Genomic DNA, 22293 nt, shown 5'->3' on the forward strand with positions numbered 1-22293 from the left:
AAGGCCTCAAGATCCTCATAGAATAGAAGAAAATTCAATTACGTTTATAAGACCTTGCTAATAAAGACAGCAAAAAAGATTCAGACACTTCAGAAAGATTCCTAAGAATAAAGCTTGAAACAGAAAAGTCTTCATAGGAACTTTCTAATAACTTGAAAAATCCAAGCATGGAAAATTTCTTGGCCACCTGAAACTCTTAGAAAAATGAGTCATTCTGGAAAGCTGTGGCAAATGCTATAACTTTTAATATTTAAATTTCTGAAGGAAATCTTTCTATGTGCTTTCTTGTTTTATGAAATGAATGTCCTGTCATGTAGCCTTGGTTCTAGCTGGTGTGGGAGATACGAATGAGTGTTCAAGGTTCACTCATTCCTCCAGGATGGCAAGCATACAGGCTGAAGTACCCTTAATACAGCACACGTGGTATTCTTGTGGACTACCGAAGGCAGATGGCTGTTTGCCCAATAAATCAGCCCTCTCAACAACCACCACACATGGGGTATGGGAGATATTCCTCATGTCTTTGTCACAGGCTCTACAGACTGGAGGAGCTAGAGGTTGTTTTTTCCCTCACAATGCAAATTAGAAAGGACCTTACAGATTATTTAAATTAACCCCTCATTTTACAGAGGAGGAAACCAAAAAAACAAAATCGAAGACCAAAAGCTTGATGTCCAATGCAACAGAGTTGGATCATAACAAGGACAGGACTACAGCATAATCAACAAAAGTACCTCTTCCTTTCTCACTCATTCCACCCTCTGGCAACTTACTGAAATTTGGCTCCCTACTGCTTGACACTGCATCCCTGGCCACCCTTTCCAGCTCTACATATACCCCTTAACTCACTGGTCCAAGTGGGAAAGCTGGAATACTTCTTGTTCCCCTTTGCTCTTTTAGACTTTCCCTCTACCAGTATCAGTAGGCAGTCTCATCTGCCTCTCCTCCTTTGAAGTTTACTCTATTTAAATTTGTCATCTGATCTCAACCTGAGGACATTCTCCTTCCTTCTCTATGAATTTTCAGTGTCTTTTTCTCTACCTTAACCCTTGCACATACACTGCTCCCCCAATACATTAATTTCTCATTTCCTCAATCCATTCAGTTTCTATTATTTCCTCCTCTATCTCCAACTCTGCTACACAGAGACATATACCTCTGACACCCATAAGTGTTTCTTTTCAATGTTCAGAAACTCTGAAATTCCTTTATCTCATCAAAATCTGTTTTATAACTTCATAAAGTAATAACTTTATAACTGCAAACCATATCCTTTGACTGCACTGTGACCTCCAATCTCTCCACTCAATGCTTTCCCTGGTCATCACTGGTTCCACTCTCTTCCCTTCCTATCTTGGCTCCTTGGTGAATTCCTTTAAACCTACACTATTCTCTACCTTCAGATCCTTGCTCCACTGTCCTGTTGCTGATTCTGCCTTGCCACACTCCAGTCCTGGATTACTCCAACCATCTACAGACTTTTTTTCTAGTCATGTACTCTGAATAGAGCTGGAGAAAATCACAAAATTTTGCTGACTGCGATTACTACAAATTTATGTTACATATTATCAACTGGGCTCTCACTGCAATTAAGGGAATCTTTTTTATACCTCCCTAAATCAATTCACACTCCCAATCACCATTATAGTTGTTCCAAACCATTTCATACCCACTCAACACTCCCATCCTCCCAAGGGATTAGGGGGCTCTTCCTGAGTAAGAACCAAAGTACAGATCAAGACAGCAGTGACCACACCTCTCCCCAAATCACACCACCATGGAAGCACTAAAAGCTTCCAAACCCCCAGAACTAGCTCTGAAAATAGTGTGATTAAGGCTGAAGCTTGAGACAGTGCCCCTCCCCTACATCCCACATCAGGAACAGAGCTCAACTTTAATGTAAAGTTCCCAGGAATGAAATAGGCTCAAAAAATATGGATAGGTAAGAAAGAGGAATGCAGAAAAAGGGAAGAAGGGAGAAGGAAAAGAAGAATGGGGGAAATCAAAGCAGTACAAAATAGCTTTAGAGACTTTAGAAAAGGAACAGGGGAGACAGAGAGAAAGACAGAGAGAGAGAGAGAGAGAGAGAAGAATAAACAGAAGAAAATAGGATGAAGGGAAATTCACAGTTACTAACCATAACTGTGAATATGAATGTGATGAACTCGTCCATAAAACAGAAGCAGATAGCAGAATGGATTAGAAACCAAAATGGAACAATATGATGTTTACAAGAAATACACATGAAACAAAGAGGCTCACAGAGTTAAAATAAGGGACCGGAGCAAAACCTATTATGTTTCAGCTGAAGTTTTAAAAACGGCTAGAATACTAATAATGATCTCAGACAAAGCAAAAGCAAAAATAGACCTAATTTAAAGGGATGAGCAGGGAAACTACATCTTGAAGTTAACATAAATGATGAAGTAATATCAATACTAAACATGTAGGCAACAGAATGGCATAGCACCAGAATTCTTTAAAAAAAAAATAAACAAATTACAGGAAGAAATAAACTGTAAAACTATACTGCTGGGGGACCTCAACTTTCCACTCTCAGGGCTAAAACTGTCTACCATAAAATAAGTAAGAAAGAAGCGAAGGAGATGAATAGAATCTTAGGAAAGATATGATATACCTCTAGAGAAAACCGAATGGGAATTGAAAGTACACCTTTTTCTCATCTATACATGTACCTTCACAAAAACTGACCAGGTAATAGGACGTAAAAACCCCACAACCAAATGTAGAAATATTTAAATGTACCCTTTTCAGATCATAATGCAATAAAAATTACATATAATAAAGGGCTATATAAGCATATATTAAAAATTAATTGGAAACTAAATAATCTGATGCAAAAGAATGAGTGGGTCAAAGAATAAATCACAGAAATGATAATTTATTACAAACATGACAGCAATGAGACAATATTCTAAAACTTGTAGGATGTGGCCACTAGGACTTAGGGGAAAATTTATATCTCTAAATATGTATATGAATAAAAGAAAGAAAGAGCAGATCAATAAATTGGGTGGGTAACTAATTAAAAAAAAAACTAGAAAAAGGAACAAATTAAAAATTACTAGTTAAACACCAAAATGGAAATTCAGAAAATCAAAGAAAAGATTTAAAAAATGAAAAGTTAGAAAAAAAATACACCAATAAATAAATCTATGAGCTCCTTTTATGTGGGATGGGGGGAAACATCAATTAAAAGAAGTAAAACCATTGATTAATTTTTAAAAAGAAAGAAGAAAACCAAATTACCAGTATCAGAAAGAAGCAAATGCACTTCCAAATGAAGATGAAATTAAAGCAATTATCAGGAATTATTTTGCTGAATAATTTGCCAATAAAACTGACAACCTAAGCCTCTATATGGATAAATATTTACAAAAATGTAAACTTCCCAATTAACAAAAGAGGAAACAGAATACTTAAATAACCCTATCTTAGAAAAAGAAATTTAACAAACTGTGAATGAGTTCCCTAAGAAAGAAATCCCCAGGGCCAGATGGATTTATAAGTGAATTCCACCAAACATTTAAGGAACAATTAATCAATTCCAATACTATATAAACTATCTTGAAAAAACAGGGAAAGAAATGCTACCAAATTCCTTTTATGATATAAATATGGTGCTGCTCCCTAAACCAGGGAGAGCAAAAATGGAGAAAGCAAACTATAGACCAATCTCCCTAATGAGTATCAATGCAAAAATGTTTACTGAAACACTAGCAGGAAGGTTCCAGATATGTCACAAAGATCATACACTACGACCAGATCAGATTTACACCAAGAAAGCAGGGGTGGTTTAATATTAGAAAAATTATCAGCATAAATGACCATATCAATAATAAAAAGAACAAAAACCATATGATTATCTCAAGAGATGCAGAAAAAGATTTTGACAAAATATAACACCCATTCCTATGGGGGAAATAAACTACAAAGAATACATAGAGCCTTTATTAAAATGCTAAGTTGTATCTAATCTATGAGAAGTTGTAACCAAAAGTTTTTAAAGTGACTATTAAAAAATTACATGTAATTGGGAAATATTTAAGGAAATTTATAAAGATTTATTAAAAAAAAAAAGAAAACGCATGACATTTGCCAATGTGCATGATTTAATTTCCACTGGATCCTAACATTAGATCATTCTTTTATAACAGAATTTAAACTGCCATCTTTTGAATTATTAATGATGTAGTCAAATATTCAAGAAAAGAAATTGGATTTTATTCTAAAAAAAGAGAACCAACAAACAAACAAGGCACTGACATAACCACTGTTTTAAACAATAAAGCTATACAAAAACTTTCATCCTAAAAATACCACATATGGTAACAATGCTGTCCTTTCTACGTAATGATGTATGCAATCCATTCTCAGTAGAGGATGGGCTTTGAGTTCCATTGGGCTAGGGAAGGAAGGTTGAGTTATTCAGAACTATTTACACATCTTTAACCAATCCTGCTTATGATCACCACCCTGTATGAGTCCCACTTTGTAACTGGACAAGCACCATTTATTAGATCCGTGGTTAATGTTAAAAGTGAAATCTAAAAACATGAAAGGGAAAGAGGCTCGATGGCATATATAGTCATTAAACTCATAGTCCTGGGACTCTTGGGCTCTACTCTAGCAAACTGGCATTAGCAATTTCAGGCGAACTGATTCACATTAGCCATTACATCACTTGAGACAAAAATATGGCATATTTCAACATCTGAATCCACCATCAGAAACAAGATGCTAGGGGCTTCTTAGCCAAATGAAAAAAATCCTTGAAAAGTTGTCACCTTTTCTGGGTCAGTGTTATTTCGTGGACAAAAAAACAGACTGTGAATCATGTTTATTGAATTAATGGATAAGTAAAAGCCTTGATTTCCTCATTTGTAAAATCCATTGAATTCAATGAACATTTATGAAGCCTCTCCTATGTTTCTGGTACTGGAGATAAAAAACCAAAGAATGAAAAACTGTAGCAACACTGTCTCCTACTACTTTGTAAATGTGCTCCAACTAGGCTAGTTCTTTCCATCCTTGAATACATTATGCACTTTTTTACCTCTATACCTTTTCCAATGCCATACCCCCAAGCCAGAGTATCCTACCCACCTTCTCACTACCCACACAATTCTTCCCAGTCTTTCCAGGCCTTGTCAAAGTCCCATTTCTGCCATGAAGAATTTTCCAGTCATTTTTTTCTTCGATAATTTCTCCTCAGAATTTACAGCCTTTATTTTCTGTACTGCACAAAGAACGACTAGATTCTGCACAGTCTTCTACTTTCTGATTATTTCTAATGAGTAAGTCTTGTCGCTCCCTCAAATTGCAGACACCCTGAATCAAAATGCCATAAGGAGAATATAAAAATGTCCTACTTTACTCAAAAAGTATGTTTTGAAAGTCATGTATAGGTTTCCAAAAACTGGATCCTATTTTTCCTTTTCCCATTGATTTAACATTTTTTCCAAGATACTTTGTTTCCATTTCTGAATGATATTCATGTGACAGTGACTCCTAATATTTGGCATTAAGTTGCTATCTCTGTCTAGTTACTATTATCTGTGAAAAATTCAAATAGCACTAGGAGTACTCAGTAGTTCAAGGAACTCCTTTGTTAAAGGATGGAATTCTTTTTTGATAAGTAAATTAAATCCTAGTTTATCAGTTCCATGCCTGAGAAATTTCTTTATTTTATTAAACTTGGACTCACCCAAAATCACCCTTATTTTAAGGTAAGCTCCTAAAAGTTCAAGATCTTACATGGGAAAAAAACAACTCTAACAACAACAGTTTTCAACCTATATACCACTTTTCTCTAAAGAATCCAAAAAGGCTTAATTGACAAATCTATTTTCATAACCACCTCAAGAGGCAGTGAAATGTCCCATTTCTTTTTGGTATTTTACACTCAAATGCTCCAATAAGCTGGATTTTTCATGACCTACCCAGACAATTGTTCTTGTTAGAAACAAGTCAGTGTAAAAGTAGAAAATGTTCTATTAGGTGGCTCTATAGATCTCCATGGCTCATTCTCATTATTGACTCTAAGTCTGAATTTATCCTGGAGAAACTAAAGAGTCTTCAGTGAAAAGAACATTATAACTCTAATATACATGCCTAACTACTGCCTCTTGGTCACATGAATAATATCTGCCTATTTCCTAGTTCTGAAGCATATAGAGACATATATATATGTATGTATATACATATGTATGCATATATATATATATTTTTAATTTTAATGGAGGAAGCATGGATGCTGGAGGTTGATAGTACAAATTTTTCTTTTTAAAAGTAGAGAAGAAATTTATAATATCAAATGACTTTAAAAAAAAAAAAAGGTCCCAAAAAATGGCAAAGAGAGGGAGTCTCTTACAGGCTTGGAGGTCAACATGAACAAAGACATAGAGATGGAAGAGGGTAAGAAAAAAGAAGAATAATTAGGCTACTTTTGCAAGAACATAGAATTTGTGAAGGACAGCAGTGTGAAAAGTTTGGAACAGAAGGCTACAGTCACTTTATCTTGGAATATAGTAAAGAGTCGCTGATGATTTTTGAATAGAGGAGTGGTCAGAACAGTGCTTAGTTAAGAAATCTCCTGAAATAACCAGAGAAGGGGGGGGGGGGGGTGATGGTCATTTCTACAAGAAGGAACATACCCATAAGCAGAAAAGCTACCCAGTGACCAGACACCACCAAATCTTCTTTCTCATCACTTACTGCTATTTATTCCTTTTGACAAAAAGCAATGAAAGGGTTAATGCCAACGCTGCCTATCCTTCAAGTGCCTCCTCCTCCATCAAGGCCATCCAAGCTACTCAAGAACTAACAGATGTCTGTCTGAATTCTACACATGTATCAGTCTGTGACAAACAAAATATCTCTGATTTCTAATGTATATGCTATCTCATGTTGTACAATTTTGTTAAGGTCAGTCATCTCATCTCCCCAATTTGAATACAAACCCTTGGAAGGGTTTGTATCATGCTGCTTTGGCATCCCTCATAGTACCTAGCACAATGATGAGACACATGAGATAATAACTGACTAGCTTAAAAGACCTTGATTCGTGATACATAATCATTTCTTTATATTATTCTTGTGGGAATCTTCTCTTTGCCCAAGTGCACTGAAAGTTCTTTGAGGGTGAGGATCAAATCCTAGGGTTATGAATGACACAATCATTCCCCTAAGTGCTAAATGGATGAGGTCTCCAACCTTCAGGATAACATTTCTCATGCATATTCCAATTCAAAGGTTAAAAGTGTTATAAGGGAATAGATCAGTTGGAAGGAAACTCCAGGTGAATGAAGCAGTATCTAACATAAGACAATTCCTTCATTCTTTATGAGAGATGACAGCTCAAGAAAAGAGGTTCCTATCTGGCAGGCTGTACACTAGCTGAGATTAATGAAGAATAATTACAAAGGGAAGATCTTCAGCAATGTAGAAAGCTGCCCTGAGGTGACAGGCTTCATTTTATTATGCTCTTTGAAACATCACCTTTTACCTTGCCTTCTGTAATGATTATTCTGTGCAAGTCAAGTGGAAAAAATGAGAGCCTAGAATTAAGCTCAAGGAAGAAATACAAGTTTTAAGGAGAGATTTTAGAAAGGTAAAACAGTGAATAATTTATTCCTATGAGGAGAGAAAAGAGAAGAAATCAATGTGGCTGCACAGGGAGCTCTCTAAAAAGCTCAGATTTTACAAGGATATGTGATGTCTCATTATGAGGATGCTAACCTCACAACAGCCCAAGAGTTTATATAACGAATGAGGAAATTAAAGTGCAGAGAAACTAAATGACTTGGGCAGACACGGTTACTAATTGTCAGTCAGGAATTAATAAAGTCAGGACTCCTGACTGTAAGTCCACTGCACTCTCACACTATAATGCTGCTTCTAGGCATGAAGCTAGATCACAGAGATGACATATGTACTGTGTATCTTAATTTTAATAAGGTATATGATAAAGTATCTCATGACAGCCTTGCAAAGATCATAAAGAAATATGGGCTGTATGACAGGACAATTAAATGGATACTAACTAGTCAAACAACCATTCTCAAAGAGGGTTGGTTAATGGCTTGATGTTAATCTTGGCGGGGGGAAAGGGAGACAGAGGTTCTAGAAATATCCTGTAGGGCTCTGCTTGATTCTTATCAAGTAGATTTTTATACAGCACATAAATGAAGTCATATATAGCATGTTTATTAAATACATTGATGGCACAAAACTGGGACAGTTAATACAAGCAAAGATAAGAGTCAAGATTCAAAGATGAAATTTAATATAAATAAATGTCAAATCAGAGACTGCGATTTTAAAAGTCAATTGTCTAAGGACATGATGGAATTGAGCTGCTTTGCTCATGAGTATGTGTGGGGAAAAATTGCTGAAAAATACAAATCTAGGCTACATTAATAGAAGTACAAATGAATAAGTCTATTGTTTATTACATCTCATTAGGAATACTGCATTCAGTGAATGTGAGGTACCACATTTTACAAAGGGCACTGATAAACGAGATGGGTGAATAGGATGGTGAGAGGAATAAAAATTATGTCCTATGAATAACCAAGGGAACTAGAAATGTTAAATGGTAGCTTCCTCAGGATTGCACTCAGGATAATTATTGGTATCTGAACAGACTGCATACCCTAAAGCTTTACTAAGTCACTAAATGCATGTTATCTTCAGGCTAATTATGAGAAACTGCCTATTATTATTGTGAGAAACTACCTACTACTCCTAGGAATACTCCCAGTACCTAAAACCCCTGAGGAGTTTGAATGTGCACTAAGGCTAAATTTCCAGAAAGAACCATTCTGATGGTAGAAGTGATTATCTACAATCAGATACTGATCTTCAATCAGCTGACCAATTAGTGCCTCCAAACTTCAAGACGGATTAAAAAAAAGAGACTCTTACTGATATATGGAGCGTTTTGTATATATATGCAGGAGCAATCCAGTCTCAAACTTCTTTGTGCTCAAGATTTACCCTGCAATCCCCACACAGATCATGTTAATAGGCAGCATAGGACCAAGAACTCAACAGAACTTTAAGAGCATACTCTTCACTTGAAAGTACCAAAGGGAGCTTTGGCAGCTTTTGCCTTCACTGTATTAGTTATCTGATTTTAACATTGCAGAGATGCCATTTACCACATAACTATGCAATTAGAGAACCTTTGTGGCTATTAGGATATGAATGAGAGAAGCTGTTCACCTCTCCAGTCCTAGTAATTAGCCCTCCAAACCCAGGTGATTCAGAGAAGTAGAAATTCTTTCAGGACCTCTTTTCTAAGGAAAGTGAATTGATAAAAAACAATGAGAACAATTACATTTCTTGTATTTATCTTCTAAAAATAGATCTAGGTAAAACAACACAAGCCCCTAGGGCAAGGGTGGGGAACCTCCAGCCTGAAGGCCACTATTTGTACCAAGAAGTTTGGATTCAAAGGGACACACGGGAGGACCTAGAGGGCCACATGTGGCCTCAGACTTCAAGTTCCCCATCACTGCTCCACAGCTTTTGTTTTCAGTAAACAGAGATACTACAGGAAAATTTGTACCAATACTCAGCAAAAAATTTCCAAAAGCCAAACAGGGTGAAGCAAGAGCATTCAGTAGAAAGAAGGGAAAAGTAAACAGAAAATTTACCACAGTCAACATTCAAAAAGATTTTCAATAGTTTCTCTGGGTCTGTACATGAATTTAAGTTCACACTAATAAATATTTTCAAAAATCATTCCTTAATGTTATATGAACTAGAATAAATTTTATCTCTTTCCTTATTTTAATTTTCTTAATCAGCTAGAAAATGCTTTTTACTTTCTAGCAGATTTTGCTCAATGTCACATTAGCAAGCAGGCAGGATTTTTTTTTTAAGTCTCTTTCAGTAAGGGAAAAAATACTCCTAGAAGACCAACATGGCAAAACTGTTCTTTCTGACAGGCTGCACTTTCTCAGCCCTGACTTTTGCCACCATGATGACAAACAGCAGGGATATTCTATTATTCACTTCTCTAGACTTGCTAAATAGTTTGGGTAAGCATGTGTCAGACACTTGATAAAAGCTAGAGGCTTTTCCAGAGGAACTGCCAAGGGTAAAAAGAGAAAGAGAAAGAAAAAGGCATCAACATTAAAGAAAAAAAGTCTAATTTAAATAAAAACTGGGGAGATGGCTTCATGTTATTGCTATGCTCATGTCTTATAGGAAACTAAAAAATGCACACACCAAATGTACCAACATATAAAAATATCTGACCAGTAAAGATGAAAAGAGTAACAATTTGCATTTTTTTAATCACTTGCCTGAGAGACCAATACAAGTACGCAGCCCCTGTCCTCTACATTGGGGATGTATTTCTAACCACAGCTAACCCTTGATAGTAGAACATGACATACTGCTGCCTGAGAACTTGCCATTTAGAGACACAGGATGAGGCACTGGAAAAAGCTTGAGGCTTAGACAGGAAAAACTGGATTTGAATCCTATCTCTGACAGCGTATTTATGCAATTAAGGCAACTCACTTATCTTATCTGAGCCTCAGTTTTCTGTAAAACCAGAAGATTGGACTAGAATTCAGGGGTGGGAAACCTGCAGCCTTGAGACCACAGGTGGACCTCTAGGTCCTCAAGTGAGGCCCTTTGACTGATCCAAACTTCACAGAATAAATCCCCTTAATACAAAGATTTGTTCTGTAAAACTTGAACTCACTCAAAAGGCAGCATCCATCCAGTTGCTAAAAATCATCTCTACGGTTCTTTCCAGCTCAAAATCTATATTCTTATGATGTCTCATTTGGTAGACTGCCAAATCACGTCACATGTCCTTATGCCCCTTTGTTCAGAAGACTATTTCATCAAATTAATATATTTTTATGAAGGCAAATACATAGATCTTAGCAAGCAAGCAGATGATGAAAAACTTAAAACAAATATATGAGTCCACTCTATTCAGCCATAAGCAAAAGAAGTATCACACAGTAAAAAAAATGATAATTTCAGCTGTCATTTTTCTCCCCAAAAGCCAGAACCAAGACAAATAAAAAACACTGCCAGTATATCCTTGATAAAGGCTTTAGTCTAAAATACAAGCCCTCTGACCCTTTCAAAAGGGTCACTGAGGCTCCCTCCTGGAACAACCCCAATAACAGCAAACACTTGTGGTTAATATAATTTAAAGAAACATCTTTTTCTTTATGCTAGAAAATATAAAATATATATATTTTTCATTCTATAAAATTAAAGAAATAGAGAGTGCTCTGAACCAAATATCAGCTGAAGAACATATAAGGGTTAACTTACAAATATATCAGTTACTGTCTTGATGGACTTTTCTTTCCTTTGTAGGAAGTCATCATCCTGTAAAATAATTGACAGTTAATAAACGCATGCAAAATGATGATTAAAATTCAACTGACAAATTAGCTTACAAAATTGTCTTCCCAATTACTCCTCTGATAAAGAAAGTCTATTTTCCATGGCAATCAAAAATGTCATGGGAAAAGGCTAGTTTGCACAAGCATGCTCTCACACCAGATGAGTTACCCGGGAAAGTGTATGCTTGAAATAGGTAGTCATATCTACCAGGCACCTATCTACCTTAAAAGTTCTGTGCAGAACTATACAGTCCATGGATCTCAGGTATAACTTAAATACATTAGGGAAGTTATAGGAGCACAGGCTTCAAGGTACTAAATTGGCTTGACTTGGTTTAAAGCACTATTCAGTCTTTTCCAGTCATTTGCTGTTGGGCTTCCATTAAGATGGCTTACTCTTTATTTTGGAGCATTGGCTTCCTTGTGTTTCTTTACCCTTATTTCTGCCTTTTGTTTAAAATCAAGCCATTCTCTTCTTGCAATTTCCTTTTCCATTTGCAATCACCCCTAAACTCAAAACATCCTCTAGGGAAGAAGTTTTTAATCTTTTGTGTGTCATAAGACCCCTAATGAAGCCTGTGAATCCCTTCTCAGAATAGTTTTTAAATGCCTAAAATAAAGTACAAAGGAAATCCCAAATTCATAGACCCCCTAAAATTCAGCTGTACACCTTAGGTCAAGAACTGCTAGTATGAATGGGGGAGTCTTTCACCTGTAGGTTTTATGAGAGACACCTGTAGATACAGATTTGACCCCACCTTCTCAGTCTACCTATCCCCAAAAATACCAAGCAGGTATTAGAAAATGGGCAAAGAAGAAAGCCTCTATATCCTAGGATCAGGATTCAGTAACTCTTTGCTGGGACTGTTGTTGTTGGCCCACTTACCTCTATATCTCGTCTGCCTAGACTTATTTTCCTTCTTCCTTGTCTCATCTGTTTTGTTTTGTCACAAAGACTTGGATTCAAATCTCACCTACTATAAAACACTAGCTGTGTAATCCTGGGCAAATCATTTAGCCTCTTTGGGCCCAAGTTTCTTCATCTATAAAATGAGGGGTTTCTTGGCCCAATGTTCTCAAAGGTCCTTCCTCACTCTAAATTCAAGATTCTATGTTCCTAGATCTATGCCACCTGTCTGACCCCTCTTATTGACTTGCCTGTACTTGACTGTTTTCCTGTTTAGTCCTTAATCCTTAGTCCTTTCAAACATGCTAGATTCCCTCTAGCATCGAGGTCCTGACCCTTCCAATGAACCCAGCATGGCAGCTGCACTCTATCTGAAGTGAGGATGTTCAAAAGGGGAAGGTATGCCACTCTTCAGCTTCCTACCCTTTTCCCCCATCAAAATTATCCTCTCCTCCCTCCCCCAGACACAAGGCTTCTGGTAAGACCCACAGCATCTCTCACAAAATAATTGGTAAACCGTTTACATGTCTACTAAACCCTCAATGCCTATCAAGAATTCTGAACTCAAAGAAGCACAAAAAGACCCAGTTTTGACACTGAAGATTGTATAGTTTAGGGAAAAGATGGTGAACACCATATACCTGTAACTTATCTAATATACATACATACTATATATGTATGTATGTATGTATGTATGGTTGAGATCCATGCAAAGTAGAGAGCTGGAGAAAGCTCTGATAATAGTATTTCAAGCAAGTGTTCACTGAATGTTACTGAGCATCCCTTTCCCCCTTTTCTACCTGTTTCTCTGCCTCCTTCAAGAGCCTATAATTCCAATACAAAAGGGGGAACAGGGGAGGGAAGACACTAACCTCAGGGAGACTATAGGTTTTCTGAAACTGAGATACGGAGTAGGAGCGGATGTAGTCACCCATTTCTTCTCTGGTTTCTATGGCACGTTTCACCAACCACTAATATGGAAAAATAGTGTCAAATATGTTAATACAGTTAAAAATCTCATTGCAACAATTACCATTATAAAGAATATCTCTATATAAAAATGTTATTTCCATATTCTTGAAGCTGATCCCCAGTAACAGAACTTTGTTGACCTAGTTACAGTTAATTCACTACAGCAAAGTTTTGTTGTAGGGAATTTTGGATATGAGTTCTAGTTCTGAGATTAGATTAGTTCTATGACTATGGGCGAGTCATTTCATCCTAACCGTCTGGGTTTGAGAGAGTTGCCCAGGGTCCCATTGCCAGTATGTATCAGAGGCAGGGCTTCAGAAACTTAGGTCTTCTCGATTCCAAGGCCAGCTCCCTACCTACAATGATATGATGCTGCCTCTCAGTCACATCAATATATAACACAACGGACAAAATGATTCAGGAACTTGGAAGATGGAGAGAATGTGCAGTTCTCCCTCTCCACCCTCACTGAGTTCAGAGCTCTCCTTTTCACTTGCTAATTCACTAAAAAAGATGTGGAGCACCAGCTCTATTTCATCTCCTGTCTTTGGTCTGACAAGAGACAAGATTTCTAGCAGTGTACCTATTAAAACAACGTTCACTACAATAAAACAATTTGGACATTCCATGATATTCACTGAGATGGGTTCTCTTACACTGAATGTCTATACAATGATTTTCTGAGACACTAAAGAACTTAATTCTGTAAAATGTTATAAACACTAAAGATATATATCTATATCTATATCTATCTATCTATCTATCTATCTATCTATCTATCTATCTATCTATCTATCTATCTATTTAGGAGACAGAGTGAAACAGCATGGGAAGAACATTATTTCTGGAACCAAAGCGCTTGTGTTCAAATTCCATCTCTGATGCATACTGCCACCAAGGTGGGAAGAGGATAGCTTGAGGCCCCTTCACATTAAGTCTATAAGGCAATGAAACAAAACATTCACATAATCTCCCTTGACTCTCTAGCACACATCCAGTTCACAAACTTAGCTACTATTTCCCTCAGGAAAATACTGCAATTTAATATCTTCGCATTTGAGTGGTGAGAGAGGGAGTTGGTTATACACCAATCTTTTCTGCCACTTCTAAATGGGAGGAACTACAATTTGTATTTCACCCTTTCCTAATCGTAAATACAGAGTTTACTGGTGAGGGTCACTCAAATACAAAAGGTTCAAGCTTTTGACCAGCACCTGCCAATGAGTACACAGAGAACTGTGACCACCACATGCCACTTTTGGAGATCTGTTGGCATTCTCAGAAGTAGATAAGCTCTTCCCTACTCAGGAATTTTTCTCCCAGTAACCGGCCCCCCTTTTCACCCCCCCACCCCCAGCTTTCACTCTCCTTTTCCTGACCTCAAAGTCTCAGAAAAATGAAATGTTAGCACATCTTCATGAGAAAGGCTCAAAATCTCTTCTCTAGGCTAGGTTCATCTGGTATTGAGCAGTGGAAAGTGTGTAGAATTAGAAGACCCAGATTCTAGTCTCAGCTATCAAGCAAGTCAATCAGCCTCTCTGGGCCTCAGTATCCTCATCTGCAAAAGGAAGAAAATGCTGCTTGAGCTACACACACACGTCATAGGACTGCTGCAAAAATCATACAGGTAAAGCACAGTGGACACCTTATGGTGCTACATAAACATCAATATTACTATTACATCTGGACTACCTATCCAGGGCATTTGAAGAGAGCCCCTGAAATATCTTTAAAAGAATCTAGGCTTGTAAACAATAACAGAACAACACAGATATTGTGGGGCTGGCCAGAAACGCATTTGCATGTTCCTTCCATCTCCACAAGAGCAAGAGGAAATTATCATATATTCTCTCAACACAAGTGTCAGCATTCAGCTTCCCCTAGGAGAAAAATGACCCTCTGTTTAATGTCACATGTTAATGAGATCCATTTTTTAAAAAGCCCTGTGAATATCCTTAGTAAGAAACTCCACTGGTTCTATCAATATCAAGATTTATTTATGTTAAAGAAACAGGGGGGAAAAAGAACTGCATAGGAAAAAGTTATCACTCTTTCATGCCAGCCTTTCAGGTTCCTAATATCACTACCTTTCTCCATTTCTCTCTGAGATACTTCCCATACTTTCCAAAATACATAAACTACTTCTTTCCCTTTGCCAATCCCCATCCTTTCTTCCTTCTAAATGAAGTCAAAGTGCACCAGCCCCAGGAAATTCTCTTGAATTATAAGACACTCCAACTACATCAGCAGAAAGTTTAACACCTCTACCCTGACTTTTTCTAAAGTTATAGATTCCTTAAAAGACAAAGAAAAGATCTGACCTAGACAATACTCTTCCTTAAGTGGTTAATATAGTATTGTGTACTGTTGCGACATTCAAAATTGGAACATTAGTCTCTCCATCATCTTTCTCATCAATAAAAATCAATATATACCAAACACCTTGACCTGGAATACCCAGAGAATGCCAAAATATATGACGGGTCACTAAGTTACTAGTATATTTGCAGTAGCTTTTCAAAGTTAACATCAAGGACCACAACCATGATATCCTGAAACAAGAATTTTAGTGTTCCTATCAGATACCTGGACCCAGTGGACCCTGGATGTGACTCAGGAAGCACAGTAACTTGAGAGCCAGCTTCAAAGTCATGAAAACCTGGATTCTAATACTACCTTTGACATGCTGGCTGAGTGACCCTAGACAAGTCACTTAAATTTGTGCTCTCAACAATTCTCTAAGACTATATAGAACCCTGGGAATTATAGTACCCCAAAAGCACCAGTCCTGCTGACAGCTCAGCCCCTACAGGATCAACCCTTATGCAGCGAAGGCCAACCATCTCTACCAGCTATCACTCACAGGGCAGGAAAACCAGCTTAGACAAAGCAGCAAGGCACCCTGCAAGAGAGATAGGATTTCTCTAACAGACAAATCAAACCACTGCCATCACCCCTCCCTAGACCCAGATGGAGAAAATTCAGGAAACTAATCACAAGAGCCCTGGTACAGCAGTGCCTCCACACAACCAGCACACTCCCAGTCCAGGCCCCACTTCCATCATCCTAGGAAACCAGGATCCCTGTGGAGATGTGACCTGGCAACTGCTTCATCACATGCTGGAGCTTCTAGCGGAAAAAAAAGTTATTGTCACAAAAATCCTTGGCATGGTCAAACGAGTCAACACTATAAAAGAATATGGTTTTTATGACTTGAAATCACATTAAAGAAGATCCATTACCATCTGCCTTGCTGCTGTGTCTTTAGGAGTATAAGGCCTTTTCATTTAACATGGAGCTGAAACCTCCTGTTTGTGTCTGTCACCTCCCCCTTCTATAATCTGAACTCTTTGAGAACAGGGACAATCTTGCTTTTCTATTTGTATCCTCCATGTTCAGCACAGTTCAGTACATGGTAAGTGCTTAATAAATGTTTTCTCATTTCATTCATTAATTCATTCACTCACACACATTCATAAGTTACAGATAAGGAGCTAACCTGTGCTGGTATACGGAGTTTTTTAAGACAACGAAATCAGGAGTCTAGTCCCTACCCCCCATCCTCTAATATACAGGAAGGCTCCTACCTGAACAACAGGAAATATATGAATGAAATCCAGTCCCTGGATTTGATGGGGCTCCAGGCGGTGTGGGCACTTCATTCTTGGCAGGACAGACACAATTTTTTCTGTCAGGGAACTGTTGAAAGAAAAAAAACAACAAAAGGTTAAAGAAGACACGACAAATAGCCTTTGAAAAATTTCTGAAGGGACAATTTCTGAATAATATCCACAGTGGATAGGAGAGAATGGATTTTACAACAAGACAGTTTGGGGTTAGTTATAGGAAGTATATACTGACAGAGTCATGAGACAATGGGAACCAAAGGAAATCGTGGCATCTCCTACTTGTGAATCTTTTCCAGATATGAGTGACAGGAGAGGAACAGACAACCATCTTATTTGAGAAAGATGTATGATAAGACAGATATAGATCTCTGTATATGTAGATGTATATGTACATATATTTGCATGTAAATGTATGCTTTTCTTTCTCCAATAATTTAAAGTCAGCCTTGCTTGAAAGAGACATTCTCTAGAAGCAGAGGTTCTAGGTTCCAGTAACTGGACAACATCAGTCTTTAACAACTGAATGTGTGCTTCTATAACAATCTTGGTAGAGCAGGTTTTTGGAGGTTTTTTGGTTTTGTTTTTTTCTCTTTTTGGTGAAAAGAAATATTTCATTTCAGTAAGAGGAAAGCTCCCTCTAGTGTCTGCAGATTTCTTAGTGTAATGAAGATAACCACATGGAATAATATATCATTTATTCTTCAACTTAAACTGAAAACACATGTTTTTAATTTAAATAAAAAACAAGGAGCTAGGACTACCTGGTCATTTCCAGGCCTTCAAGCAGTCTCTGCCCAGACTCCTCTATGTGGTTATGCATTTGCCTGGTTCTCTAATTTGACAACTTGCCAAAATTTGTTGACTCTGTTACACTGTCTTTCTCTGAAATCCTTTATTTTTCTTCTATAACTTAATTTCTATTAACCTGGGTCTTCTGTTCAATAAATAATAATGTTCTTAGCACTTTATTCACAGTACCCTCAGAAACTGCAGGGATAGAGGAGATTCTAGACTGGAAAGAAGAGACTGAAGAAATTCAGAGTCAGAAAGGAAAGACATCTTGTCTAACTAAGTAACCTGAACAAGAAGCCACTTTTGCAGGTCCTGAAAAGTGGATACTTTTCCTTGAAGATTTCGAATGTAGGGAAACCAAATACCTCCAAAGGCATTTCACTTGTAGATATCTCTGTTAAGAAACTTTTTCTTAACCCAACTCTAAATTTCCTTTTCTATAATTTCACCCATTGTTTCCAGTTCTGCCCATTAGGACAAAGCAGAATAAGCCTAATCCTGCTTCCATATGAGATCCTTCCAAATACTTGAAGACAACAATTCCCTAATCTAACCCTTTTGTTTTACATATTAGGAAAATGAGGCCGAAAGGAATGATTTGTCCATATCCAAATCGCAAAGCCAGGATGAGAAACTAAAACTTCTGACTTCTGTCAGGTGAGCACCAACATCTGAGCATTACTGCAGAAGGCCTTATGTCCCCAAATAGCAATACTACTTACAAATTGTTTCATTCTTTCGCAAGCTTGAAAAGGGCAAAAGCCTGGTTCAAAGAGACATATACCCACAGAGAGGAAATAGTTAGGAGGCAAGGAGGGAGGAGAGGGTTATTGTGGAAAGTAGAAGCCTACTTGGGATCAGTGGATATAGGAAATCCGTGATATAAAGGTCTTTACATCTATTATCACCCAAAGTAAGTTACTGGTTAACTTCTCACTACCAAACTGACAAGTGTTTTTACTGAGTACCTACTATGTACATGGCACCATGCTAGTCACTCTATTTAAAGAGGATTCCCACATCAGTGGCAATGAGCTCAAGGATTACTAACTGAATTGTAGATGCTTAATAAATGTTGACTGAATTTGTCTAAGCAATATGTAATTAGGAAGATAAATCTGCTGAACAAATTACTCAATCACATAATACATTCCAAAGCCAGATACAGGTGATTTTTGGATTATTCAGTGCTTTGGGATTATCCATAGAATTCAAGGGATAATAAAACCATATGTCAGAGTTGGAAGAGACCATTTAGTCTAAGAACCTCATCTTACAGTGGGAGAAAGGGAGGCCCAGAAAGTGACTTGTCTAAGGAAACTCAGCAAGTAAGTGACAGAAAAGATTAAAATCTGAGTCTTCTGGTCAATAAATACCAGAGGCCCAACTATGTCATTTGAGGATGATCAAATCAGGTCCTTAGCAGGCTAGTTGGAAGGTGTTCTTGGGCAGAACGAAGTAAAGATAGAAAGTCAAGTGTTTCTGAGAAGGGTTAAGAGGGAGGACAAAAACTTCCCTCCCCATACCTGCCTCATAACCATTCCTACCTTGTCCTCCCTAAATCCCCCAAATCCCTCCAAACAACCCTACAAGAATCTCTTACCTCTCAGCTGAAGAGCCCGTAGACATCTTGGTAATGTATGTGTTCAGATTCTAGTATCTAAGAGGGGTCCAGTATCTAAGGCCCCCATTTTTTTTTTTGAGTTACACAAACCAGTTTTGCACAATCCAAGCTGAATACCCTCTGGCCAATAAGAAGTGTCATTCAGAACAGATCGACTTCATATCTAACTCACTTAGGAACTTACATTTTTTGACCTATTGTAGAGTTTTCCTGAAACAGTAAGTCAACGTCTATATCAAAGTTGCAAGTAGTGATACACCAAGTCATTCCTCCTACTACCTGGAAAATATAAAAAATAAATTAATTTTCTCTTTTCAGTTTTTGTGGAAGGGGTGGGGGTAGGATAAAGAGATGTCAGAAATACTATTAACTGTTCCTATATAACCTATGTATGGTCTCTGTATATTTATATGGAAGTATGAAGAAGACATGAGTCTTCACTATTTTAGTTATAATTCATCCAAAACATGGATAAAGATCAGTCACTCAACATATATTTGTGGAACTCTTACTGGACACTGAGATTAAAGAGAAGCATATGTCATGGTGCCTGCACCTGGGGAATATATGCAGCCTGGATGGGGAGGTAAGGTTTGTTCATAAGAAAAAGGGAAAGATATAAGAGAAGAAATCAAATGCAATTTGTCTCAATTGTCCATCAAAAAAAGGGAAAGGACCTACTTGTACAAGAATATTTGTAGCAGCTCTTTGCATGGTGGTTAATAATTGGAAATCAAAGGGATGTCCATAAATTGGGGAATGGCTAAACAAGCTGTGGTGTGTTGTTGTAATGGAATATTACTGTGCTATAAGAAAGGACAAGCAGTTGACTCCAAAATTGGCAACGTGCACTCCCCAGGGTTGGTCACAAGATAACTCCAAGGGGTGTATGATCAACCAATCAGAGGGTGGGACAGATGGTTTACATACTATCTCCCTATAATACTCAATCATGGGCTTACCTCCAACAGAGCTACAGTATCCCTTTCACCTAATAAAATCAACACTCTCCTACTTGGCTCCTCCCAGTGCTGACTTTTCATAGCTGTGCCTAGGCATTGGTCCATTATGGTTATAACCTAACTGAAATCCAGAAACCTGCAGCAGCTGTTTGAGTGATAATGAACCTCAGCCTCCCTACCTCTTGGCCCCAGATGTCTTCGTTCCTGTGGCAGGGCTGAGCTCCACACTCAGGAGCAGTGGCCAATGAGTAAAAACAATCCTTTCTTCTTTTTGTTATGACAGAATGAAGAATGGATGGATTACAACCTGTAATGCAGATCTCATTACAATATCTTTCTCCAGAAACTACTGGATAGGACTTCCAAATGCCCCTATTACTGTCCATGATTCTGGATAGTCGCTATTCCTTTTTCTGGTTAGTTGGTTAAAGCTCAGGATTTACATTTTAAGCATACATGGAGAATAAGGGACAGTAAAATCAGAAATCTGATTTTTCATAAGAATAAACTATTACCAAAGATGCGCAATTATCATATTTGATTTACTGGATCTCTATAAACTTCATACAATGTAATTCAATAACAGATTCTTTTAAGCATCTGTTATCTGTAAGCACTCTACTAGGTACTGTGTAGATCTGTGTGAATGCCTCAAAAACTTTTTTGAATCTGGAATTAAAGGTCACTCCTATGCCTGGCTAATTATTATTTATTAGGGCTAACCCTAGGCAAAATCATGAAGTAGGTGTCTGGAAGAAGGAAGGCACCCTGATGAATAAATTTACAATGTGTTGTTAAGGTGGTCTAGCACATGTGCTGTTTCATATACTTGGGTACTCAAGTGGGAGAGATGTTTTGGGGCAAGATCCCTTTCACATTACATTACATAAGGTACCAACTACTCCACATATGTGGGCCTGTTTTTACTGCTTGTTTTAAAGTCAGTGTCCAAAAGGAACTCATTTGTCAATCTTCTTTTTCTCTTAGCTCACTTACATGGCTACCCTAGAGAAACTGTAACATCCATCAGGACGATGTTAGTTGGGCACCAGCAGGACAACATGTGTTTTGGGCTCTCCAAAAGTTGGAATAAATGGCAACAAGTCATCCACACTCTTTGGCCCAACACTCTTGTAGCCACCAACTGGGTGGCATGTGTAGTGTCCCCAATATCTTAGTGCAGTTTTGAGCTTTACTAGTTTAAAAATGCAGTAAGACTTCTGAGACAACCTGTCTTTGCCAAGTGAGTGGTAAATGTTAGAAGAATTATTCACACTATTTCTTCATAGCACTCTATTGCTCAAACACCTTCAATTATCGCTGCTGCCTTCAAGATGCAGGCATGTAAGACCTGCAAAAATCTAGCTCCAACCTGCCTTTCTAAACTCATCTTATTACTTCTGTATAAACCCCCTGCTTCAGCCAGACTAATCTCTTCATTATTGTAAGTCTATCCATTTACTGTTTACATACATCATGTTATACTCCTCCCAACAGAATATAAGCTTCATGTGGGGTGTGACTGATCCACTTTTGTTGTATGCCCAGCACTGAGCACAATACACTGAGCATAGTAGATAAAGTTTGTTCAAATGAAATGCATTTGTGCCGTTGTGGACTCCTGATCTCTCAGAATGGCATGCCTCCCTTTTCTTCCCTGCCCACCTAAGTCCTAGTCAAGTTTTAAGAACCAGCTCAAGTCTCTCCTCTATGAAGCCTTCCTTGACCACTCAAGATGAAAACTGTTTTCCCTTTCTCCATAATTCTATAGGATTACTGCTTAATACTGTTAGTTATTATGTGTTTGCTTCAATTAGATTGACTATCATATACTTACATATGTTAAAGATAGTATTATATGGTATTATATAAACATATCATACTTATTTGGATCCTCCATAGTACTAGAAAGAACTTGCTAAATATGTATTTGTTTACTGGTCAAATGGGGCAGTTGGGTGGCGTGGTGATATATTGGAATCGTGAAGATTCATCTTCC

At 37.6% G+C, this 22293-nt stretch overlaps 1 protein-coding gene across 2 annotated transcripts in view; it reads right to left on the bottom strand.

The window, feature by feature from the left end:
- CCDC93 (CCC complex scaffolding subunit CCDC93) overlaps positions 1 to 22293 on the bottom strand; it is a 122985-nt gene that overhangs the window by 92909 nt on the left and 7783 nt on the right. For both annotated transcript variants that reach the window (XR_011967849.1, XM_072613295.1), the window contains exons 3-6: positions 19517 to 19611; positions 16875 to 16986; positions 13188 to 13286; positions 11335 to 11391 (exon numbers count right to left, since the gene is read on the bottom strand). Coding sequence is in view for 1 of the 2 variants with exons in the window: in XM_072613295.1 (XP_072469396.1) it covers positions 11335 to 11391; positions 13188 to 13286; positions 16875 to 16986; positions 19517 to 19611 (363 nt within the window). In the remaining variant the exon portion in view is untranslated. The remainder of the gene's footprint in view (positions 1 to 11334; positions 11392 to 13187; positions 13287 to 16874; positions 16987 to 19516; positions 19612 to 22293) is intronic.

This window comes from Notamacropus eugenii, chromosome 5, assembly GCF_028372415.1.
Source record: "Notamacropus eugenii isolate mMacEug1 chromosome 5, mMacEug1.pri_v2, whole genome shotgun sequence".
Classification (NCBI taxonomy): Eukaryota; Metazoa; Chordata; class Mammalia; order Diprotodontia; family Macropodidae; genus Notamacropus; species Notamacropus eugenii.